Here is a 17,954-nt window from a genome sequence, read left to right as displayed (position 1 = left end):
TTCCAAAAGAAGAGTAGATTTAGTAATAAGACTAAACAAGAACGGTCAGTAAACCTAGGGGTTTATCCAAGCTCTTCAGCACCGCGGTCTGGACAGCTCCTGCGATAGACAGGCTTAGAGCCCATGAAATTACCAGCGCTTTTCACATTTTTGAATCGCATGATAAAGAATCAACAGAGGCCAGAATTGTGGAAGGACCTTCCTCTGCCTCAGACTGGATCTGAGTGGTGCTCCTCGCAAGGCTATATATTGAGGGAGACAAGCTGTTGTATTTCAGAGGGCCCAAACTATTATTATAGTTTTGAAAGCAAAAATGGGGCCCAAACTTAAAATACAAAGAACAATACCCAAGAATGCAATTACACTCAACTCCTTGGATATAAAACAAAAAGGTTAGCAAAGTCCTGGCTGAACACTGAAAACAAGAGGTCTCTTGCCTTTGCAATTTGCAAGCTAATATGTATGTGGAATTCATAGCTTAAGTACTTTCTGTATTTCATTTTGTCCTATGACATCCCCGAGGCAGAGCTAACTCTGGATATAATTTTGAAAATTGAGCTTTTCAGAATCATGAAAAAGGCAGAAAAACTAGAATGCAATCAGAGAAGTCACAGTAAGGACTATGCGAATATAATTTTCTTTAGCAATATTATATTTATTCAAGGACAATCATACGAAATAAGTGCTACAAGTACAAAAATAAATATAAACTTGATATGCTCACTCTATCCAAACCTTTAGGCTTCATCCCACAAAGAGAAAATTCTGTATCAAAGTATTACAAAATATATAAGAAAAACCTAGAGCCTTTTTCTGGAAAAGGCTCTGCTGCTTGCTGGCAGTGGCTCTCGGGATCGGGCCCCTTCAGGACAGCTTCTCTCTCTCTCTCTGGAGCGTCCTTCTCTGTCCCTGTTGTCACCGGCTGCTGACAAGTTCCTCGCAGAGAGAAAAGTCAGAGCAGAGCCAGTCTTTAAGTAGCTTTGCAAAGCTTCCTCCTCTGAAATCTCTCAGTTCCAGGGAGATCTTCTCCCTCTCTGAGGTGAAAGGTTGCAGACTTGGTCCTTCTGGCTGTGAGGGTGCCTGGGACTCAGAGAGCAGAATCAGAGTCACTGGAGTCCAGGCTGTGCCTCATCTTGCAGCTGCTGAGTTTCTCTCTCTGCAGGCACAGGTTCTGGGTGCTTCTCCTCAGACCCTCCAGAGACTGCAGGAAGGACTTCTTGGCTTTCTCCTCCTCTGCGGGGGAAATCCCTTCCTCCTCCAGCTCCTGGATCTCATCGAAGGTGCCTGAGTGGGCCTGACTCCAGGACTGCCTGCATCTCCTCAGCGTCGCTCTGGGTGCCTTGGCTGGGATGGGCTGGGGAAAGTCCTGGCTGATATAGATACACTGAGGCATGACCTCCTGGAAGCTGCAGCAGGTCCCCAGCACCTCAGCCTGCTTACTTGCCATCATTGCTGCTTTTCCCTTTTATGATCTGGCAGTGGTACAATTGCTTTCTTTCAGGGGAAGCAGAGAGGGAGAGGTTTCTGCAGTCACTCACGGCTCCGCTCTTCCCTCCTTGCTGCTGCCTGGAAATCTCTGCTCGGTGCTTTCTCTGTGGATCTGGCAGCTCCGGTAAGCAGGAGGAGATGCCCAGCTCTCTGCCCTGGAGCTGCTGCCTGGGTTTCTCTCTGCCTCTCTGCTTCCCTGCTTTATATGCAGGCTCCCCTCCCACAGGCCGGCAGCCGGTGACAGCTCATACCATGTAAAGCATGGCATCCGGCGGGGCGGGCACTGACGTGTCTGAGCCATGCGTGAGTACAGAGGGGTAAAAGCTGCTGAAGGGAGCCCTGGTCCATCAGGCAGGGAGGGTCCCGGGGAGAATCAAACCTGCTCCTTCTCCCTGAGGAGGGGGCCTGCAGGGGTGCAGCAGCTAAGCTTGTGTTTTGTATGTTTCCCAGGATACATGTAGTGAAAAAGCTATTCATGTCCCAGAGGCTGACTGGAAATTGAAATGTGAGATTGACTAATTCTCTCGAATTTTTCATGTCCTGGGTTTTGTTTTTGTTTTTTTTGGGGGGGGGGGGGGAGTTGTGCAGGGATTGGCATGTGACACCCCCCCCCCTCCTTCCCAGGGCACTCCCTGAACCAGACAAGGGGCCACCTTCAGATGCTTCATTGTAGAGAAAAACTGACTGCAGCTCTGGATCAGGATTCCCCAGAGAAGGAAAGGTATAACTGCAAATCATGCAGTCTCTGAGTAAAGAGTTCTGCACAATGGATATAGTTTCAAAGCAAAATATCCTTTTCCATTTCTTCCTGCTACACCAGTCCAGCCGTGGGCTGTTTTCCCTTCCCAGCAGGTGGAGGCAGACCACACGCTGTGACATCACAGCCACTACTGGTGGGTGCTGAGAGCAGGATTTTCTACCTGCAGCAAATGATAGGACTGGCTGGTGCAGCAGCTCTGGGCCAGGGCAGTAGTGTGAGTCCCAGCAGCTGCTCCTGCTCCCCATGGTGGCTTTGGTTGAGCTTCACCGGCAGAGCAGGTGAAAGAAAAAAAGAAAGGGGGAAAGGTTTTTTTCTTTCCTCCTGAGAGGAAGTTTGCCTGCTCCTTTTCTGGTCCCCCCATCCCCACCCAATGGCTCCTCTCTTACAGCTCCCTGCCTTTTTGCCTGTGCTTACTGTTGATACAAAAAAAAAAAAAAAGACTAGGGAGCACTCCATGAAGTTAGCATGTAGCACATTTAAAGCTAATCGGAGAAAGTTCTTTTTCACTCAACACACAATAAAGCTCTGGAATTTGTTGCCAGAGGATGTGGTTAGTGCAGTTAGTATAGCTGTGTTTAAAAAAGGATTGGATAAGTTCTTGGAGGAGAAGTCCATTACCTGCTATTAAGTTCACTTAGAGAATAACCACTGCCATTAGCAATGGTAACATGGAATAGACTTAGTTTTTGGGTACTTGCCAGGTTCTTATGGCCTGGATTGGCCTCTGTTGGAAACAGGATGCTGGGCTTGATGGACCCTTGGTCTGACCCAGTATGGCATTTTCTTATGTGCTTATGTTCTTACAGCAACATTTGTTCTGCAGGGGACTCTGGGGAGACAGCTATTGGCTGGGTGAGGGCATTTCAGAGATGTAGATTTTGAGCCAAGTGGCATTAAATCTTAGCTGTCAGATCTTAGACCATTCCTTGAGCTTCGCTAGATCACGTCTTATGTTTTCCACCCTTTTAGAACCTTATATCATGATCTCTTGTTCTATAGTTTCCTTTCATTGAATAAGCTTTATTTCTTGTACTCTATTAACGTCTTTCTGCTATTTGAATGTCTCTGCCATTTTTCCTAGCTCCTCTAGCTTATACATATTTAGATCCAGTGTTTTGGACAGGGTCCACCAGCATCACTCAAAGGCCCAGCAATGGCTGACTCCTGAAATTCACTGAGGTCGATGTCTGTGAAAACAGGAGTTATCCTGGCATAGGTCTCAATCTTCTGGGGCCTTTCATTTCTATCAGTCACATTTGTCTGCTCAAAAGATACTGATCGATAAATAAAAAATGTCATTCTGTATATCACAAATGGAAGTAGACTTTAAGGAGCTTTTGTCAGCTGTTAAAGATCTCTTCTGCTTTTGCAAATGTTCCTCACTGGTTTGAAGTGCTTCCAGACAGGGCCGCTGCAAGGGTGTTAGGCGCCCTTAGGTGAACCTTCTGCTTTGCACCCCGGTCCCAACCTCATTCACTGAGATGCCTCTCGGTCATGAGCAGAATGGGCACTGCTTGCAGCCGGCCGATTTGTGCTTCTCTGGGCCGTGAGCAGGATGGGGGCTGCTCTTGGCCCCACATGGCTGCTCTTCACTGGTCCCTAATGGTTGGCATCCTAGGTGACTGCCTAGTTCACCTAATGGGATGCACCGGCCACGTTTCCAGACCCCTGTGACAGTAAGTGGGCTTCATTTGATGTGATTTCTGAATTTGAAATCTTTAAAATCATCTCATCTTACTGCCCTTTAAATGCTTGCATCTTTGGTTAACCTCTCTCTTAGTGAAAGTCATATGCCAAAGGTGTTGAAACGGACCTCCATGAAGCCACTACTGAAGAAGCCAAATTTAGATCCAGCTGATCTGACCAACTATTGCCCAATTTCATCCTTGTCCTTTGTGACCAAGCTCATAGGACCTGCTGTGTTATAACAGTTGGTGGATTTTGTTGAGGAACATGAGATCTTAAACCAGGTTCAGATTGGGTTTAGAGGTTCCCTGAGCACTGAGATTGTTACTTTCACTTTTCAACGCCATTAGGAGAGGTCTTGATAGCAACTAGAGATACATTCTTGTAATACTTGACATCTCATCAGCATTTGATGTGATTGACTATGACTACAAGATCCTCCTATATCGTCTAAGAGATTTGAGGTAATGTTTTAAGCTGGTTTCAGTGGAAGGAAGCAGCAAGTGAAGATATGTAAGATCAACTCTGACTGGTACCCAATTCTGATAGGAGTGCCACAGGGTTCGACCTTATCACTGCTCTTATTTAATATCGATTTGCTGGACTCTATGAGGGGTTTTGATTGTATGCCAATGACATACAATTTTATATTCCCTTGGGTTCCTCATAGTCCAATACATCTTCCATGACCTCTCTTTGCTTGGTTACAGAGAAGTGTTGGCTTATCCATAATAAACTTGCTTTGAATTTATCAAAAAATGAAGTCATGCTCATTCAACACAGTGACACACATCCAGGAGAGGAATCAAAAATTGTGACAGAGGTGAGAAGCCTAGGGGCAATTATTGATTCTAACCTGTCTTTTATCCATCTAGTAAAGGCTTTTGTTACATCTGGCTTTTATAAATTATGGCTATTATGTGGCCTTAAACCTTTATTACGGCCCGCAGACTTTCGCTCAGTTGTTCAAGCTTTCATGCATCTGACACTGGACTATTGCAAGTTAGTCTATTTAGGATTACTGGCATCTACATTAAAAACACTACAACTTTTAGAAAATGCTGCAGCCCGGTTAATCCCAGGCTGCAGTATGAAAGGCCATATTTCGCCTGTTGTGTTTGGCTTCCACTGGCTTCCTGTTGGATATGAAGTAGCGGTGTTTGTACCTCAGTTGCTTTTGCTTGACAGCCTCCCATGGGTGAGTGAGGTTATCAAATTTGCAGATGATACAAAATTATTCAGAGTAGTTAAATCACAGGCAGACTGTGATACATTGCAGGAGGACCTTGCAAGAATTGAAGATTGGGCATCCAAATGGCAGATGAAATTTAATGTGGACAAGTGCAAGGTGTTGCATATAGGGAAAAATAACCCATGCTGTAGTTACCACCCAGGAAAAAGATTTAGGCATCATAGTGGAGAATACATTGAAATCATCGGCTCAGTGTGCTGCAGCAGTCAAAAAAGCAAACAGAATGTTAGGAATTATTAGGAAGGGAATGGTTAATAGAACTGAAAAATGTCATAATGCCTCTGTATCGCTCCATGGTGAGAGCACACCTTGAATACTGTGTACAATTCTGGTCGACGCATCTCAAAAAAGATATAGTTGCGATGGAGAAGGTACAGAGAAGGGCAACCAAAATGATAAAGGGGAATGGAACAGCTCCCCTATGAGGAAAGGCTGAAGAGATTAGGACTTTTCAGCTTGGAGAAGAGACGGCCGAGGGGGGATATGATAGAGGTGTTTAAGATCATGAGAGGTCTTGAATGAGTAGATGTGAATTGGTTATTTTCACTTTCGAATAATAGGACTAGGGGGCATTCCATGAAGTTAGCAAGTAGCATATTTAAGACTAATCGGAGAAAATTATTTTTCACTCAACGCACAATAAAGCTCTGGAATTTGTTGCCAGAGGATGTGGTTAGTGCAGTTAGTGTAGCTGGGTTCAAAAAAGGTTTGGATAAGTTCTTGGAGGAGAAGTCCATTAATGACTATTAATCAATTATACTTAGGGAATAGCCACTGCTATTAATTGCATCAGTAGCATGGGATCTTCTTAGTGTTTGGGTAATTGCCAGGTTCTTGTGGCCTGGTTTTGGCCTCTGTTGGAAACAGGATGCTGGGCTTGATGGACCCTTGGTCTGAACCAGCATGGCAATTTCTTATGTTCTTATGCAGGTGTACAACCCTACAAGGACACATCGCTCCTCTCACTGGGCCCTTTTGGATGCTGCAATGGATCGCCAGGCTCAGCTAGCTGAAACAATGGAAGGTGGATTTTCAGAGGCAGCACTAAGCGTGAGCTAAAGACGACAGACTGCACTAAAATGATTAAGGGCTTGTTAAAAACCCTTCTGTTCAGGCAGGCATTTTTATGAAGTGATGATTGGTTCCTCTTAGAAAGATTGGGACACATATAGGACTGTTACTGAATTTCTTTCCCAGTCAACCACCTTAGGTCTTACCCCTAGATTGTTCAGTTTATTTATGAGCTTTCTGTGTGGGAAAGATAATATAACAGCTGATGAAATCTAAATATGCTGGATTCATCACCTGTGTCCAATCTTTCTGGTCACCCAATGAACAATATCAATCAGAGTCATCTGATATGATTTTCCTCTGGTAAACCTCACTGTCTCAGATTCCGCATGCCACTGCATTCAAAATGCTTCATTAATCTGTCCTTCAGAAGAACCTCCTTTAATTTTGCCACCACTAAATTCAGAGTAACTGGCCTGTAATTTCCAGCCTCGTCCCTATTACCACTTGTAAAAAACAAAAAGGAAATGCTTGACTTCCTGCACCTTTAAGTTAAATGTAAACCGATGTGATATGCAAATCGAACACTGGTATATAAAACAAACAAACAAATAATTAAATACATCTCTGGAGATGTCCTGTGCAACTGGAGAAAGATGTATTTAATTATTTGTTTGTTTTATATACCAGTGTTCGATTTGCATATCACATCGGTTTACATTTAACTTAAAGGTGCAGGAAGTCAAGAATTTCCTTTTGTTTGATACAGGGAACGACTAGAAACAGTAACATGAGGAGTAACAGTAACGTGATTAAGAACGAGGATAGTAATAGTAATAAACAATAAATAACATTTGTAATAGTAATAAACAAAAACGTTGATGTAGGGAGTAGTGAGGAGTAACAGTAACATGATTAAGAACGAGGATAGTAATAGTAAAACAATAAACATTTGTAATAGTAATAAACAATAAAAATGTGAGGAGTAACAGTAACGTGATTAAGAACGAGGATAGTAATAGTAATAAACAATAAATAACATTTGTAATAGTAATAAACAATAAAAACGTTTGATGTAGGGAGTAGTGAGGAGTAACAGTAACGTGATTAAGAACGAGGATAGTAATAGTAATAAACAATAAATAACATTTGTAATAGTAATAAACAATAAAAACATAGGGAGCAGTGAGGAGTAACAGTAACGTGATTAAGAACGAGGATAATAATAGTAATAAACAAATAACATTTGTAATAGTAATAAACAATAAAACCGTTTGATGTAGGGAGCAGTGAGGAGTAACAGTAACGTGATTAAGAACGAGGATAATAATAGTAATAAACAAATAACATTTGTAATAGTAATAAACAATAAAAACGTTTGATGTAGGGAGCAGTGAGGAGTAACAGTAACGTGATTAAGAACGAGGATAATAATAGTAATAAACAATAAATAACATTTGTAATAGTAAAACAATAAAACCGTTTGTAGTGAACCCGCCGGAACCTCTGACCTTCCTCACTATCCTAGGATGTATCCGACTTGCTCCCTTGCTTTGTTTCCCTAGTTTTCTCGTGCAGAAATGGCCTGGCATCTCCCTCACTACCATATGCACCGCTGCCATCAAACTCCGGTCCATCTCCAGTCCCTTCCTCAGTGAATACCAAACAGGAGTATGTAGCATTTTGCTTTTCTTCATTGTTTCCCTCCTCGTATTACTCCCGTTTGTTCTCTCAGTCCCAGCTTTGCATCCTCCACCTCACCTCACTGCTTCGGTTATCTTTCTTTCACTTCTGCCTTTCCCATCCTGATGGTTTGCCCACTTCTTTTTCCCTGTGCTCCTCATTCCAGGATCCCGTGTATATTTGGAATACTAGTTCCTTTCTCCTTACTTTTCCAGCCACCGCATCCTTTTTTCCTCTTCCTTTTCATGTGGTGCTCTTTTTAGTTAAGCCCAATCTCTTCTAGGTCTGCTTTTCCCCCTTTGCAATATCAGCTCAAGGCACCTCCTAGTGCTTAGGTCTGAGGAGGCTGCAGAGACAGCTCTGAGTCTCCCGGCACCACCTCCAAAGGGGAGATATCAGCCACTGCACAAAAGCAACAGCTGAAGCCACTGCCAGGAGGGGCTCAGACATGGGGGCCGATGCAATAAAAGTGCGCCAAAGAGGGCACTGAGTGTTCAGCGCCTGCTTTTCCAATGCGCACCCAGGCACCTCTCTCGACAGCGCATGCAATATTTAAATTGGGGTCACGTTGCCAGGGAGGGGCTAGGGTTGATTGCAGGGGGAGCCCAGGAGAGGTCGGATGTCATCAGGTTAAGAAAGCGGACGCTAAATTTATCGGCATCCGTTTTCTAACCGGCGCACAGCCAAGGGTTGAGAAAATGGGCGCTTGTTAACCCAACGTCCATTTCTCTATCCTGACTGCCAGCACTCTTTACTTTTTAATTATTTTTTTAATCTTTTAAACTTTTTGTTTCTCTGACTTAATATCACCACGATATTAAGTTGGAGGATGTACAGAAAAGCAGTATTTTCTGCTTTTCTATACACTTTTATGAGCGTAAAAATGTACGGATTGGATACACAGATATTTTTGCATGTGGGGTGAATAACTAATAGCCTCATCAACATGCATTTGCATGTGATGAGTGCTATTAGTTTCAGGGCACGTTGGACACACGTTATGGAAGTGCCTCCGAAACACGTGTCCAAGCGCGGGTTAAAGAGTGCACTGGCCTGAGCACACTGTTTTGCATCGGCCTCATGATGAGTTGTGGAGGAAGCCACAGCCGGCTCCAAGACTAGAGACTGCTGTTGTGATGACAAAGCCTGGACTCCAGTGACTCTCATTCTGCTCTCTGAGTCCCAGGCACCCTCACAGCCAGAAGGACCAAGTCTGTAACCTTTCACTTCAGAGAGGGAGAAGATCTCCCTGGAAATGAGAGATTGCAGAGGAGGAAGCTTTGCAAAGCTACTTAAAGATTGGCTCTGCTCTGACTTTTCTCTCTGCGAGGAACTTGTCAGCAATCAGTGAAGCTGCAAATGAAGCCTTTTGACAAAGCCCAATAGAAGCCAATTCCAATTGTGCTGGAAGCTGAAAGACAACTGTATGGCTAAAAGAAATGAATGTAAGCTTTCTGGAAAGGGAGCCAAGTAATAATGTCCGTATCGGCCTTGAGTGGATGAATCTTTTTTAGCCTACTGACGACAGCGTCGATCTGGTTGCAACAACAGAGAATAATTCTGTCTTCCATCAGGGGGTTATGATAAGGCTTACAATGAGAGAACTAATCTTTAAAAAAAGATCCTGGTACACAACCCCATATAAATCATTTCAACTTAAAACTGTTTAGATTTTGCATTCTTGCAGACCCCCGCCTCCCACTGCCATCTGTTACAGGGAGAAGGAGCAGGTTTGATTCTCCCCGGGACCCTCCCTGCCTGATGGACCAGGGCTCCCTTCAGCAGCTTTTACCCCTCTGTACTCACGCATGGCTCAGACACGTCAGTGCCCGCCCCGCCGGATGCCATGCTTTAAATGGTATGAGCTGTCACCGGCTGCCGGCCTGTGGGAGGGGAGCCTGCATATAAAGCAGGGAAGCAGAGAGGCAGAGAGAAACCCAGGCAGCAGCTCCAGGGCAGAGAGCTGGGCATCTCCTCCTGCTTACCGGAGCTGCCAGATCCACAGAGAAAGCACCGAGCAGAGATTTCCAGGCAGCAGCAAGGAGGGAAGAGCGGAGCCGTGAGTGACTGCAGAAACCTCTCCCTCTCTGCTTCCCCTGAAAGAAAGCAATTGTACCACTGCCAGATCATAAAACGGAAAAGGAGCAATGATGGCAAGTAAGCAGGCTGAGGTGCTGGGGACCTGCTGCAGCTTCCAGGAGGTCATGCCTCAGTGTATCTATATCAGCCAGGACTTTCCCCAGCCCATCCCAGCCAAGGCACCCAGAGCGACGCTGAGGAGGTGCAGGCAGTCCTGGAGTCAGGCCCACTCAGGCACCTTCGATGAGATCCAGGAGCTGGAGGAGGAAGGGATTTCCCCCGCAGAGGAGGAGAAAGCCAAGAAGTCCTTCCTGCAGTCTCTGGAGGGTCTGAGGAGAAGCACCCAGAACCTGTGCCTGCAGAGAGAGAAACTCAGCAGCTGCAAGATGAGGCACAGCCTGGACTCCAGTGACTCTGATTCTGCTCTCTGAGTCCCAGGCACCCTCACAGCCAGAAGGACCAAGTCTGCAACCTTTCACCTCAGAGAGGGAGAAGATCTCCCTGGAACTAAGAGATTTCAGAGGAGAAGCTTTGCAAAGCTACTTAAAGACTGGCTCTGCTCTGACTTTTCTCTCTGCGAGGAACTTGTCAGCAGCCGGTGACAACAGGGACAGGGAAGGACGCTCCAGAGAGAGAGAGAGAAGCTGTCCTGAAGGGGCCCGATCCCGAGAGCCACTGCCAGCAAGCAAGCAGCTGAGCCTTTCCCTCAGGAGGACATTGGGGGTTTCTTAGATATCATTTGTGATGCTTTGATTATAGAATTTTCTCTATGTGGGATGAAATGTAATCTATTTTGATAAACCCTGATGCCTGTACGTTTTTCTAAGAAAATATTGTTTCAATTTATTTTTCATGCTTTTGGTATTTCCGATAAATAAATAAATACTTTTGATGAACAGTTGCTGTTTGCTCTCTGTTGTCACCGGTGGCGTTTCTGCTCTTGCCGGGGTGTCCACTTGATGAAAATTTGGCCCTAATTTTGCCAGATCAGCAATGTGCATCCTCCTGTGCCTGGGCACAAGGCTGCCACCTGGTGGGGAGATTCGGAGCTCCTGCTTGCAAGCTTCTGGTAGGAGCTCTGCTGCAGGGCCGCTGCCACTGCAGTGACTACAACGAAATAAGTTTGGGGGAGATGTAAAACAGGAGGAAATAGGTGTGAAAGTGAAAGAAGGCTCGCGCACTAGATCCCAGCTCAGCTGGAAGGACAAAGGAGCAGTAGAAAATTGCTGGGTTCAAAAGAAAAGGCAGCGACTAAGCTAAGATTTAGCAGAAGAGAATCTGTTAGAGAAGAGCATGGAAATGTGAATTACAGACTTAGAGCAGCACTGAGTGTACCCAAGCTCATTCCATGAACTCCTCTGACTGGCCCAGGCTTTCTTCAGTAAAAGTTACTGCTTTTGACTCCTCCACCTTCACTAGGAGCCGCTTTTCTCTCCATCCACCACCCTTCCTGTGAAATGTTCTTAATTCTCATTTTTGTTGTATAATTTCCTGAAAAGGGTTTGGTTCTTGCAGGTTAATTATAAGCCCCTCCCTCCTGCGTGTCATCTCATTTTGGTAGCCTCTCTCTGGACCATATTCCCTCTGGCCTCCAGAAATGGCCACAGTAGCCCTGGGGTGAGGTCTCTCCCCAATGGCCCCAGCAGTCCTGTTGTTGTGCTACTTTGAGATCATCAGAGAGCGTCACGCTGAGGTCTTGCGCCTGTTTGCCCTCCATTAATCATCCTTATTTCCGTGGCGTGAATTACAGGGATCTCCGTTCATTTCAAACAAAACAGGACATTTTGATTTTTGTTTCATTAAAATTGAAAGTGCAGCCAGCCCTACCCCCACATCAATAAACCCCTCCCACCGCCTGCCTCAGTGACTCCCAGACCTCCCCCCATGCCCCTTCTTACCCCTTCCGTGTGTCACTAGCAAAGATCAATCTGCACTGCACGGGCAGCAGCAATGGGGGAGGGGCGCCTGGAGATTGAGTGGATGAGGGTGGGGGCACGGAGCCCGGGGGAGGGGGCTTATCTTTCTTATTTTGGCAGCGGAGGGGGAGAGGGGGTGTTAGGACCTAGACCCATGCTTTGTTTTTTGTATCTTTTGTTTGATTGTTCTGTTTATTTAATATGAAAAAACAATCGTTTCAGTGTACATGCAAAGTGCATGGGTGCAAAGTACCCCTGGCTCTGCAAGCATCATGACCCGCCTTAAAAGTGGCCTCCCTCTGTACAACGTGGGACTATCTGCAGGACCCTGGATCCATCACACGCTGTGAATTGCAGATAGTTACAGACATTTTGTCCCTTGAAGTTATCTTCCATGTGAAGAATTCCTTTCTAAATTCCAGGCTCCCATCTCAATAAGAAAGCAGGACTAGAAATCCAGAAGCACTTAGATGTGGAAGCAGACAGTCTTTGCTTGACTGACAGGGGCCCTGGCAGCTTGCTATTATTATTAGTTCCCTGCCCGGGCGTGCAATAATCACTTATATTGTACTGATAACCATCCCATCACCACCATCTTTAGCATTTCAGGTGCTGCAGAGCACTCCCCAACTCAGTGCAGCTCTGGAATCCAAACTCTGCTGCGGGAGACAGGCTAATCTGTAAGAGCCAAGGGCATCACACTCATTCTGTGGACTTACTGAAAAAATAATCCATCAGGGCCGCAGTCAAACTAAAAGAGGACAAAAGACGATCTTCCTAATGTAGAAACTACAAAGAGTGGACAAAAACACTGTCCTTAAACATTCTAAAAGTTCAAAAGGAAAATTCTGCTACCCAGGAGTAAACAATAGCAGGGTTCCTGAAAGCTCTCCTCACCTCTTCTCTCGGGCCGGCAAAAGATGCTTACCCCATGTGGTCAGACCTGCTCTCACGCCACTCCTGCCCCGGCTAATACACTTTACAGCAGCCCCCAAGCACAGACGCAATAATGAATATAATGCAGCCAGTCAGAAGTATAAGAACGTGCCATACTGGGTCAGACCAAGGGTCCATCAAGCCCAGCATCCTGTTTCCAACAGAGGCCAAACCAGGCCACAAGAACCCGGCAATTACCCAAAAACTAAGTCTATTCCTTGTTACCGTTGCTAGTAATAGCAGTGGCTATTTTCTAAGTCAACTTAATTAATAGCAGGTAATGGACTTCTCCTCCAAGAACTTATCCAATCCTTTTTTAAACACAGCTGTACTAACTGCACTAACCACATCCTCTGGCAACAAATTCCAGAGTTTAATTGTGCATTGAGTAAAAAAGAACTTTCTCCGATTAGTTTTAAATGTGCTACTTGCTAACTTCATGGAATGCCCCCTAGTCTTTCTATTATCCGAAAGAGTAAATAACAGATTCACATCTACCCGTTCTAGACCTCTCTTGATCTTAAACACCTCTATCATATCCCCCCTCAGCCGTCTCTTCTCCAAGCTGAAAAGTCCTAACCTCTTTAGTCTTTCCTCATAGGGGAGCTGTTCCATCCCCTTTATCATTTTGGTTGCCCTTCTCTGTACCTTCTCCATCGTAATTATCTTTTTTGAGATGCGGCGACCAGAATTGTACACAGTATTCAAGGTGTGGTCTCACCATGGAGCGATACAGAGGCATTATGACATTTTCCGTTTTATTCACCATTCCCTTTCTAATAATTCCCAGCATTCTGCTTGCTTTTTTGACTGCCGCAGCACACTGAGCCGACGATTTCAATGTGTTATCCACTATGACACCTAGATCTCTTTCCTGGGTGGTAGCTCCTAATATGGAACCTAACATTAATGTGTTACTATAGCAAATACAGGCTTGCATGTCTGTGTATGGGAACCCCAGCAGATTGTCAGATTGCAAACCTGGGGGGAGGCACTGCTTTACCCACTCAGTTCTGTAGGATTCAGGGAAGATGATTTAAAGGTTCCTTCAGGAAAAATCTTCAAAACTGCATGCTGCAAGAGCTCACGCAGCCAGTGCAAGATGACAGCTCTTACATCACAAGTGACATCGCTGGCAGTAACAAGGGCAGTAGATCATCTCACCAAAGGATTTGCTTTAACTATAAGGGGCATTAGTTAATGCTAAATATTTTTCCAGACGGGATGATTAATGTGCCTATCCTTTCACTACATTTTTATATGAGGGGAAAAGGAAATCAGTATTCTGAATATTAAGCTAGGTCTTCATATGTTCCAAGCGAATTAATGCCTTGTCAGACTTCAGATCATGGATCCAACTAGAAATCTGTCTCAAATAATGTGAAACAAACGTCCTGTCATAATATGAGGAATCCCACCCCAGACATTGCATTTAGGGGCAAATAATGGCCAGCCTGACCTGCAGGCCGAAGGCTTCGTTCCCCCAGTAAAGACAATAACTGCCACTGTGGGGATTAACTTCTGCATTATAAATACAGGGAGACTGCCAAATTCCTCCCAAATACAGCAGAACATGTCTACTAATGTCTGCCAATGTTAAAATCCACAACTCACAGAAAGAAGCAGAAATCCTAAAGGAAAATTACTCAGCTCTGTATTTATTTATAAATCACATCTTTTTGTATTGCATAAAGGCAAAAGTAACTGAAGGTCAAAAATACATCGAAACTCAAGGTGTTCTTCACATCCAAACCTCTTAAAGTTCATCCCTCAGAGAAAATTCTGTAATCAAAGCGTCACAAATGATATCTAAGAAACCCCCAATGTCCTTCTGAGGGAAAGGCTCTGCTGCTTGCTGACAGTGGCTCTCGGGATCGGGCCCCTTCAGGACAGCTTCTCTCTCTCTCTGGAGCGTCCTTCCCTGTCCCTGTTGTCACCGGCTGCTGACAAGTTCCTCGCAGAGAGAAAAGTCAGAGCAGAGCCAGTCTTTAAGTAGCTTTGCAAAGCTTCTCCTCTGAAATCTCTCAGTTCCAGGGAGATCTTCTCCCTCTCTGAGGTGAAAGGTTGCAGACTTGGTCCTTCTGGCTGTGAGGGTGCCTGGGACTCAGAGAGCAGAATCAGAGTCACTGGAGTCCAGGCTGTGCCTCATCTTGCAGCTGCTGAGTTTCTCTCTCTGCAGGCACAGGTTCTGGGTGCTTCTCCTCAGACCCTCCAGGGACTGCAGGAAGGACTTCTTGGCTTTCTCCTCCTCTGCGGGGGAAATCCCTTCCTCCTCCAGCTCCTGGATCTCATCGAAGGTGCCTGAGTGGGCCTGACTCCAGGACTGCCTGCACCTCCTCAGCGTTGCTCTGGGTGCCTTGGCTGGGATGGGCTGGGGAAAGTCCTGGCTGATATAGATACACTGAGGCATGACCTCCTGGAAGCTGCAGCAGGTCCCCAGCACCTCAGCCTGCTTACTTGCCATCATTGCTGCTTTTCCCTTTTATGATCTGGCAGTGGTACAATTGCTTTCTTTCAGGGGAAGCAGAGAGGGAGAGGTTTCTGCAGTCACTCTCGGCTCTGCTCTTCCCTCCTTGCTGCTGCCTGGAAATCTCTGCTCGGTGCTTTCTCTGTGGATCTGGCAGCTCCGGTAAGCAGGAGGAGATGCCCAGCTCTCTGCCCTGGAGCTGCTGCCTGGGTTTCTCTCTGCCTCTCTGCTTCCCTGCTTTATATGCAGGCTCCCCTCCCACAGGCTGGCAGCCGGTGACAGCTCATACCATGTAAAGCATGGCATCCGGCGGGGCGGGCACTGACGTGTCTGAGCCATGCGTGAGTACAGAGGGGTAAAAGCTGCTGAAGGGAGCCCTGGTCCATCAGGCAGGGAGGGTCCCGGGGAGAATCAAACCTGCTCCTTCTCCCTGAGGAGGGGGCCTGCAGGGGTGCAGGGCTAAGCATCCTCTGGTTTAAACGATCTTTCAGATTTGATTCAATAAAAAGAATGGGATGATGGGGATTCTCTCGTTCACCTCAGTCAAAGGGTTTTATTTGCTCTTCCTATCTAGCCTTCTCACTTTTCGTGTCTCTCAATTATCCTGGCATTTCCTAGTACATAAAGGTTAATTTTTTTAAATCTATACATTAAGGAAATCTCTTTGGAGATGGCTGGGAGATTAGGATATTTCTAGTTTTCTTTTTGATTAAGTCATATTTTTATAAAAGCTGTGGATGCAGAGTCTGCAGAGCTGAAGCTGCAGGGTTTCTATTGGGGGTCTGTCCCATTCTTTCTAGTTTGAGGTTAATGCTGACCCTAGAATTTGATTCTATATAAAAGAATTGGTTGAATGATGCTATCAACTAGATTTAATGGCAGGGTTTTGCTTTTTAACTCTTTATTTATTTATGCACTTTATAAATTTATAAATACACAAGCAAACCATGCTTGATAAGCATAAGGATTACAAATAAGCAAAACGAAGTAATCCATAATATTGGAAATAAAAAGAAAAACCCCATACAGACACCTACAAATTAAAGAAAGAAGGCCTAAGATTATAGAAGGAACATTAATTACATAATCCCTAACCAGAAGAGCACTAAACTTTTATTTCGACGATCAGATTACTCTGCACTTAGTGATGATGGCAGTATCACAGTTCTTATCTAACAAAAACTCTGGCTGTGCAGATTAAAAAAATGTATAAAATTGATCCTGGAACTGAACAATACATTTTGCGGGATATCTCAGTGAAAACGTTCCCTCCAAAGCAATGACTTTCTCTCTAAGCTGGAAAAAAAGCCTAACCTGGTTTGCTTACAAATGTCTGGAAATAGCCAAACTTTTGGACCCATGAAAGAAAAGTTCATATTACAGAAAAAAAGCTGCATAATAAGATTTTTATCAGCTTCAGATGCACAGGTAATTAATAATGTGAGATTAAGAGTATCAACTTCCTGCAAAGGAGACCCCCTTTCAGCATCATCTTCTCTCCTCTTAGAAGGTAAATAAATAACTTTCACAAGACAGGGAAGCATCTCCTCCGATGATATACCAAGAAAGATCTAAGGGAGAAAGCAAAGGCCAAATGGAAAATCAACTTATTCACATAGGTATCCAACCTGCTGTGAATCAGAGCAGAATCTCCAGCCACCGCTGCTTTAAAACCCAGCAACTGGGAATGACGAGACTCAAGAGTCATGGTGGTCAGTCGAAGCAGTCTGTAGCACTGACACTGACTCCCAGGAGAAGACACATCTTGAAGTCTGTAACTCACAGTTCTCTCCAAAAACGTGACGGCCTTCCAAACAGCTAATGGCTGGACCTGTAAGGAAGTGCAGTCTTTGTCAGAAGAAGATGAAACCACAGAACCAGCTCCTCCTGTCGAGCTCAGCACTTGCCTTCCTATCCCACGACGGTGGACGACGGGGAAGCTGGTCAGAGCTTACAGATTCCTCGTGCTCTGGCAGAACACAGCCAGCAAACTTCCAGCTGAGGCACAGTCGTTTGAGAAGAAACAGGGGTTGGAGTGTCCGGCCGAAGTCGACCCCTTCTCTTCACCATTATTAGATTAAACTCAGAACAGCAGCTGAATGGTCAGGGAGAAGAAACATCTGCAGCGATCCAAGAGAGAAAGCAGGCCCTAAGGGCCCCGTGGCAGCCGGAGGGTCTGGGGAGGATCGGAGCAGGATGGCACGAATGCCTCCTTTCTTCATAGCAGTTTTACTGGAAGACTGAATCTAACCAAAGGTTTCTTTAATGCATAGACAACTGGGAGAGCTTCTTCCTGGAGTTACAAAACCCCCAGATACCCTGAATGCAAGGAATGCAAGCTCTCGGGAATATTCATCTTCTTGGTTGTTTAGGTAAAGTTTGAACTTTTCTTGTGGGATGTTCGTTTTCTGGAAAAGCATCATTTTTGTCTTTTCCAGACTCACCTGTAGGGCCCAGGATTTGCAGAGCTCCTAGGTAAGGGATAAGGCATTTGATTTCTGGATTACTTAATTCTCAGTCCTGGGGCTGGGTAGGATGTGCAAGAAGAACACTGCCATTTTGTTTTAGTTTTTCTTTGTTTGCTCTTATAATTTTTTTTTCATTTTGTTTGATGCTTATTTCATTTCTTTTCATTTTGTTGAAATAAAATAAACATTTTACAATAAGAAAAAAATG

The 17,954-nt window shown here is 45.0% G+C and overlaps 3 protein-coding genes and 1 long non-coding RNA gene across 7 annotated transcripts in view; 1 reads left to right on the top strand and 3 right to left on the bottom strand.

The window, feature by feature from the left end:
• The window catches only part of LOC115079523, a 138,042-nt gene that overhangs the window by 57,781 nt on the left and 62,307 nt on the right, over nucleotides 1–17,954 (bottom strand). The window lies entirely within an intron of this gene.
• LOC115079521 (uncharacterized protein C11orf96 homolog) lies at nucleotides 766–1,726 on the bottom strand. Its single transcript, XM_029583163.1, has one exon. It carries the CDS (start codon nucleotides 1,448–1,450, stop codon nucleotides 1,088–1,090), a length of 363 nt encoding a protein of 120 aa, XP_029439023.1. The 5' UTR covers nucleotides 1,451–1,726; the 3' UTR covers nucleotides 766–1,087.
• Nucleotides 9,717–10,826, top strand: LOC115079522 (uncharacterized protein C11orf96 homolog). The gene has a single exon (XM_029583164.1). It carries the CDS (start codon nucleotides 10,028–10,030, stop codon nucleotides 10,388–10,390), a length of 363 nt encoding a protein of 120 aa, XP_029439024.1. The 5' UTR covers nucleotides 9,717–10,027; the 3' UTR covers nucleotides 10,391–10,826.
• Nucleotides 14,469–15,530, bottom strand: LOC115079520 (uncharacterized protein C11orf96 homolog). Its single transcript, XM_029583162.1, has one exon. It carries the CDS (start codon nucleotides 15,276–15,278, stop codon nucleotides 14,916–14,918), a length of 363 nt encoding a protein of 120 aa, XP_029439022.1. The 5' UTR covers nucleotides 15,279–15,530; the 3' UTR covers nucleotides 14,469–14,915.

The sequence above is a fragment of the Rhinatrema bivittatum genome, chromosome 17 (genome assembly GCF_901001135.1).
Source record: "Rhinatrema bivittatum chromosome 17, aRhiBiv1.1, whole genome shotgun sequence".
In the NCBI taxonomy this organism is placed as follows: domain Eukaryota; kingdom Metazoa; phylum Chordata; class Amphibia; order Gymnophiona; family Rhinatrematidae; genus Rhinatrema; species Rhinatrema bivittatum.
The sequence above is the reverse complement of the archived record's forward strand: the minus strand, read 5'-3'. Positions and strand labels throughout refer to the sequence as shown.

Excerpts from the sequence above, each read along its gene's own strand:
- LOC115079521 (XM_029583163.1), bottom strand. The coding sequence starts at position 1,450 with ATGATGGCAAGTAAGCAGGCTGAGGTGCTGGGGACCTGCTGCAGCTTC.
- LOC115079522 (XM_029583164.1), top strand. The coding sequence starts at position 10,028 with ATGATGGCAAGTAAGCAGGCTGAGGTGCTGGGGACCTGCTGCAGCTTC.
- LOC115079520 (XM_029583162.1), bottom strand. The coding sequence starts at position 15,278 with ATGATGGCAAGTAAGCAGGCTGAGGTGCTGGGGACCTGCTGCAGCTTC.